The sequence below is a fragment of the Prionailurus viverrinus genome, chromosome A1 (genome assembly GCF_022837055.1).
Source record: "Prionailurus viverrinus isolate Anna chromosome A1, UM_Priviv_1.0, whole genome shotgun sequence".
NCBI classification, from domain to species: domain Eukaryota; kingdom Metazoa; phylum Chordata; class Mammalia; order Carnivora; family Felidae; genus Prionailurus; species Prionailurus viverrinus.
Window position 1 is genome coordinate 44,683,912 of NC_062561.1, and position 6,509 is coordinate 44,690,420.

The following is a 6,509-nucleotide window of genomic DNA, read 5'->3' on the forward strand; positions in this document are numbered from 1 at the left end:
TAACTCAATCTCACCTTTATGAATTAAACCCATTTTGGTGATAACATATACTTTATCTTATGTATCATTGCACTTAGTGTGCTTATCTTTTGTTTAGGATTTTTCAACTGTGTTCATGAGATACTTTAGGCCATAGTTTTTCTTTCTTGTAATACTCTTGTGAGATTTTTACGTAAGGTAATGTGGTCTCAAAACAAAAAGTTGTGCATTTTTTTCCTGTCATTTGAAAATTCATGGATATATTAATAGTATTTCTTTCTTAAACATTTGGAAGAATTCGCTAATGAAACCATCTGGGTCTGTAGTTAATTTGAAAAAAGTTTTAAATTATGAATTCAATTTATTCAATAGATAAGGCTGCAGAGATCTTTTTTCTTCCTTCCTAGTTTGCCCTTAAACTTCAAAACTTATTAATTCCAATACAGAATGTCCAGAGTTCTTTGTCTTTTGGAACTCTTTCTGAATCTTTAGCTACCATGGTAGCAAAAGCAAAAGAGCAGAAACACTAATATAAAAAAGAAGCTGGTGCATAATCACATAAACTACTTTCACAATTCAATTATCGTTAGAGATGATCAAATGGATATTTCATTCTCATCAAGTTAAAAACAAAGAAATTGAAAACTTTCACATGGACTTTCTTAATTTTATATTACATTCCATAACATTATGTTTTACTATTTTTGTTAAATACAGAGTTATGGGGCGCCTGGGTGGCGCAGTCGGTTAAGCATCCGACATCGGCCAGGTCACGATCTCGCGGTCCGTGAGTTCGAGCCCCGCGTCAGGCTCTGGGCTGATGGCTCGGAGCCTGGAGCCTGTTTCCGATTCTGTGTCTCCCTCTCTCTCTGCCCCTCCCCCGTTCATGCTCTGTCTCTCTCTGTCCCAAAAATAAATAAACATTTAAAAAATTAAAAATAAATAAATAAATAAATAAATACAGAGTTATGAATGTGTTAGAAAAAATGCCTTTTTTTCAAACTTGTTAAACAGATAAAAGGTAAGAAGCTACTTAGGTAGCTTAGGTAAGAAATCTGGTACAGTTAATAAATTGACAGATCTTAATCAGATGTGAGTGGTTTAGGTTTACACGTTTGTATTCAATTTTCAAGTTTATACTTTAAACCAAGTATACATTTATATGTATAAATAGTTAAAATATGACGTACATAAATACACATATTTTAATATCTCATTAAAAGTTTACATTTTAAAAAATATACTCTTGCTTTATATTCTAGCAGTGAACATATTTTGGGTCACATAAAACTTATCTTAGATAAGATTACTAGAATTAAAATGTTGCTAGTGCTATTTCTTTGGTATGACATAAAAATTTATTTAATACTAAGTATTCAGCAGTGATCTTAAAATCATTTAAAATACTTTCACCTTTGATTGTATAGTGTTTCCTAACATTTGTCAATTCTAGGATAAAAAAAGTTACCTTCTTAATAACAAAACTCGGTGTTTGAAACTAATTCTAATACTTTACATCAAAGCAAGGACTAAATACATGTTCAATTATTAATACAGAAATACATTAAATAAAACCTTACATTTTAATTTACATTTTTCCTAAAATGCCTATAAAAAACCAAAAAACAAAAAACAGCCAAACACTAAATATAGCACCTATTATATTATTAATGTCAACACTATATGACATCACTATGGATGACATAAAATGTTGCCTAGTTGCTTTCTAGTACTAAAACAAATCAGGCTTGCTGGAAATTCAGAGACCACAGAAATGTAAGTGTGAATGTCTGTTTAAATATTTGATAACACTATTAAATATCTAAGTAAATATGGTAAAATTATAGTGTATAACAACATATTTGAAAATGTTTTCTAGTTCTTACAAAGCCAAAAATGTTTTTATAAACACATGGTATTTTTCTACAATATCAATAATGAATAGATTAGAGGAAGATTAATAGTTTAGTAGAAGCAGTTTAACTCAGAGCTTAATTTAACACAAATTCAATGATTTAACCTTGATCAATATTCAATATGTAACCTAGAATTATTAATTGGTAATTTAAATGTGTTGAGATTTAAACTTTGTTACATCAACCTAATAGTTAAGTTAGTGAATTGTCTTCATATTTGCCTGTTCTTCTCCTGCAGTCGGCCTGACTGAGCCTTGTTTAGATCCCTGCTATATTACTTGTATAAGTCAACACAACAGCCAATTCCATATGAACAAATTCTCAACAAATTTAGAACAGCTTTTGTTGTAAATATCACTAGTCCACCTTTGGCTGAACCCAGAACACTCGGAGTGTATATATTTTTGCTCAGATAAAACACTAAGAAACAATGGTTGTCTCTCAATCAAAGTGGATAAATAGAGGTAAGATATTGCGATTGTTTTCCTCTTTTTTCTCTTGCACTCAAGATCAAAATAAACTCAAACATGAGCCTCATGAGGTGGGAAAAAATCTTCAGAGAGACAATAAGGCATCCAGGGATGAGAACAAGGCTCTTAGAAAAGAAAATAAGTCCCTTTGGAGAGAAAATAAAGCTCTTCATCGAGAAAACAAAGCCTTCCGAATGGACAACCATTTGATCTGGGAGGTGAATCAATCCCTGAGAGAGCAAAACCAGGTCCTATGGAAGTTTAAAAATGTGATCTTGGAGAGCCAAAGACCACCAGAGGAAAAAATCAATGCTTTGAACACAGAAAGAAAGTCTCATTGGCAACAGAATCGAGCCCTGGAGGCTCAGATCAAGGCTCTCAGAAAACAGGAGAAAGCCTTCCAGAATGAGGCAAAAGCTCTTCAGGAAGAAATACAGTCTCTCCATGAGGAGATCAAGGCCCTGAAACACCAGGAGAGAGCACTCAAGATGGAGGAACAAGACTTGATGAAAGAAGGAATAGCACTAGAGATGGAAGAACGGGCTCTGTGGAAGGAGGAGCAGGCCCTTCGTGAGGAGAACAAGGCTCTTAGAGAAGAAAACAGTGCACTTCAAGAGGAGGAAAAAGCCCTTTGGGAAGAGGCAAAGGTCCTTGAGGAGTGGAATAAGATTCTTCTGGGAGAGGATAAGAAACACACTTACGGGGAAAATGCACAATAAAACAAAGCAGGAGAATTGTGACTTGAAGATGTAACCAACAAACCATGAAGACCATTGACATTCCAGTAAAAATAAAACTTTTGAAGGTGAAATCCTATTGTTAGGATACCAGATACAGTACTTGGTATCTGGTCCTGGAAACTAAATAAAATTCTGAGAATTTAAAAAAAATAAAGGAAATGATTCTTTTAGGTTTACTTAAATTTTACATTACTATTAGAGGTATATATTTTTCTACAGTGCAAAGATGTATTGTTCAAAACGTGACACTGAATGGGCAAAGGGTTTTCCCTTTAAGTTCAGAAACATTGGATGAATATTATAAGAAATTAACAGAATGGGAAATATTTGTCTCAAAACTCATTCTTAGAATTATGAATATATGAAATATAAAGTTTTGCATACTTCATTCATATGTATTGTAGAAGAATATCCTGCCTCTTTATGCTTATTTCAGTAAGCTAGTTGGGGAGCTAATCAAATAACAAGAATTTTAAACATAGGTGATAGTACAAGAATTGAGTGTTCACTGCCCTCCCTACTTTCTCTTTATTTCTTCTTTCAGCTATTGTCTTTCTCCTTTTGCTTTCAAGGAGGGAGGCTGTTCTCCATCTAATCAATGTATTAAAGAAAGAAAAGAAGGAGAGAATAGAGTCCAAACTTACAACGAGCATTTTGGAATTTGGAATGTAAACGTGTAGAGTTCATAATACAAGTTGGGTGAGAAAGAAATGGAGTTTTCAGAAGTGTTAATGTTGATAATTGATCTAACTGAATGCTCTTCAAAACAAATAAACAACTGAGTCACATGAACTCATGGATTAAAGTTACATATGTAATGGCAGAACATTAGATTACAAACCATGTAGAGGGTTGGTGCCATACCTTGCTTTTCATCATTGCAAATTTTGAGCACTTAATAATCAGGGTAAATGTTTAATGGGTTTTATTGAATATAACTGAAGTTATATCTCATTCTGATTCTTTTCTGGTATTGGGGAATGGAAGAGTAAGAAAACTATAGGAAGATAATACTTTATTTGCTGCCACATCTGCAAAAGCCCAACATACATTTGTTGAATATCTATAATTAGAACTCTATTAAGCAATACACTTACATTTAAGTATAAAAAGTGAAAAAAGACATGTCTCCTGACTTTAACAATTCCACTGAGTATAAAAGAAGAAAAACATTATTACACTATTCCTTAAGAAAGTCTATCTGGCCTCGGGCTCTGTGCTGACAGCACAGAGACTGTTTGGGATTCTCTCTCCTCTCTCTGCCCCTCCCCTGCTCGCACTTACTCTCTGTCTCTCAAAATAATAAACATTTTTTTTTAAAGTCTATCTGCATGGAAACAGTTTTCAGACCACTGTTTCTAGGAACTTATAGCCACTATTTCAATAAAATAATCAGCCTTGGAGAAGATTAAAAAGCAAAGAATGTAGATGTATGCTTGACTGATCTGCAGTCCAATCAGGACAAGGAAGAAACACAAATTCATCATTGTTTCTACCTCAAAAGATGTGGAAGAAGCCTGCAGGCAGGAGAATGGCCAAATTAATGTTCTATGAATATGTGACTCTAATGCCTACATATTAATTTTGATATTTTTTTGTTCAGAAAAGAGTCCTTGCTCTGCAAATTCCCTGCTGTAGAATTTAGGACAAATAAACTATTTTATACTTTGGTGATGAGGTCAGGAGAGCAGTGTCTATGGAGTGGGTATAGTTATCAATGACTTCCCTTAGTGAGAACGTTGCCATTATTATATCATATTTAAATTAGTAGCAACTCAGGTTAAACTGTAAGGCTTAGTACATTTGGATCAGAATTTCAATCTCTCCTCTTAAATTTAAATGCTAACCTGAAAACTGGCACTATTACAAAGAAAACTTGGTTAATGTTTGTAGCCCATTCTATAAGACAAAAATTACGTAAGTAGAGAATGGATTAAAACAATTTATATTGATATCAACATTGCAGACAAATCAAAAGTTTCTACTAAAATGTCCAGTTACCATATTTATGAAATACTATATTGGAAAATGTATTTTCCCATATAAGTGGGATACATTTATTTGTACATTAAAAATTTTTCATATTTATTGTTAGATATAAATTTCATGGAAATTGTGTGTTGAAAGGAGAAAATATTTGTGGATGAAAAATGGGGGCATTTGATGCTCACAATGTAGGAACTTTAGTGTATATGAACTTTGTTTCTTTGTTGTTCATTTCTAGATTTTTCCTCATAGTTTCCAAAAAGTATGGTCACCTGAATACCTAATGTTCCCAATGGGATTGTCCCTCCTCCAGATCAGCAGTCATTAACTGCAGGACAGAACAGTGGCATTGATGCTCCAAATATCTTCTTAGAGATGATGGATTCCTTAGCTTTCCCACGGCACCTTCAGTCTAAACCCATATATATACTAATCTCCATATATTTAAGGCCACAAGTTCCAGACTCTGAGGTCCATCCATCTTCACTTTGATTTATAATTCATGATGCCCTATATGACTTGTAATATATCCTAATTCAACATTATTCCTCTCCTTCCTAAACATATCTTTCCCTTTTTCTGAATGTTCCTTTGGTCCTCTTAACCTAGACAGACTTCAGTGTTACTGTTCTCTTAGTATGCCTTGAAGGTGAAGGCATTTAGGCACCAGCAAAGATGGAACTAGTGTAGGCTTCCTCATTTCCCCATTTGTAAAAATTTTATCCTGTTTCCTCCTACAAAAGACTTTGTTTCAATGAAGCACATATGAGATACCACTTCGATCTTATGTGATATTTCATATTCAGACTTCCTGTTTGCTAATTCAGACATTAAAACCTTTAGAATCTGGCTCACAATATTTCTCTTCACCCCTCCTGCTTTTACCTCTTCTGTATGACTTCAAAATGCACACAGAGGATCAGTCCAGAAATGTTCTACTCAGCATCTTGGATCTTGTTTCCAAAAACCATTGCCTCCATATCACCTCAGTCTCCATCCCCAATGTTATATCTCAACACCTTTATGATTAGCAAGTACCCTGACTCTGACCTAATTCTCTGCCTAGTGTAGAGTAATAATTGCCTGTAGGGAATACTAATCTCCAGTTCACTGTAATTCCTATCCCTAGTTCACATAAATAATTTTATCAGTCCCTGGAGGTCTTTTCATTGGCAGAAGATCTACAAGAATAAGCCAAATCTTCCAGGCCGATAGCACAGTGCCTGCTTGGGATTCTCTCTCTCTCTCTCTCTCTCTCTCTCTCTCTCTCTCTCTTTCTCTCTCTCGCTCTCTCTCTCCTCTCTCTCTCTGCCCTTCCCCTACTCCCTCTCTCTCTTTCTCTCTCAAAATAAATAAATAAAAATTAAATTTTTTTTTATTTTTTAATTTTTTTTAACGTTTATTTATTTTTGAGACAG

The 6,509-nt window shown here is 34.0% G+C and overlaps 1 protein-coding gene across 1 annotated transcript; it reads left to right on the plus strand.

The window, feature by feature from the left end:
- Positions 1–1,693: 1,693 nt before the first annotated feature.
- On the plus strand, positions 1,694–3,246 carry LOC125171730 (coiled-coil domain-containing protein 70-like). Its single transcript, XM_047868876.1, is given in 3 exon segments — positions 1,694–1,755; positions 2,134–3,045; positions 3,047–3,246. Coding segments are annotated over 2 exon segments (792 nt in total). The 5' UTR covers positions 1,694–1,755; positions 2,134–2,325; the 3' UTR covers positions 3,119–3,246.
- Positions 3,247–6,509: the final 3,263 nt, after the last annotated feature.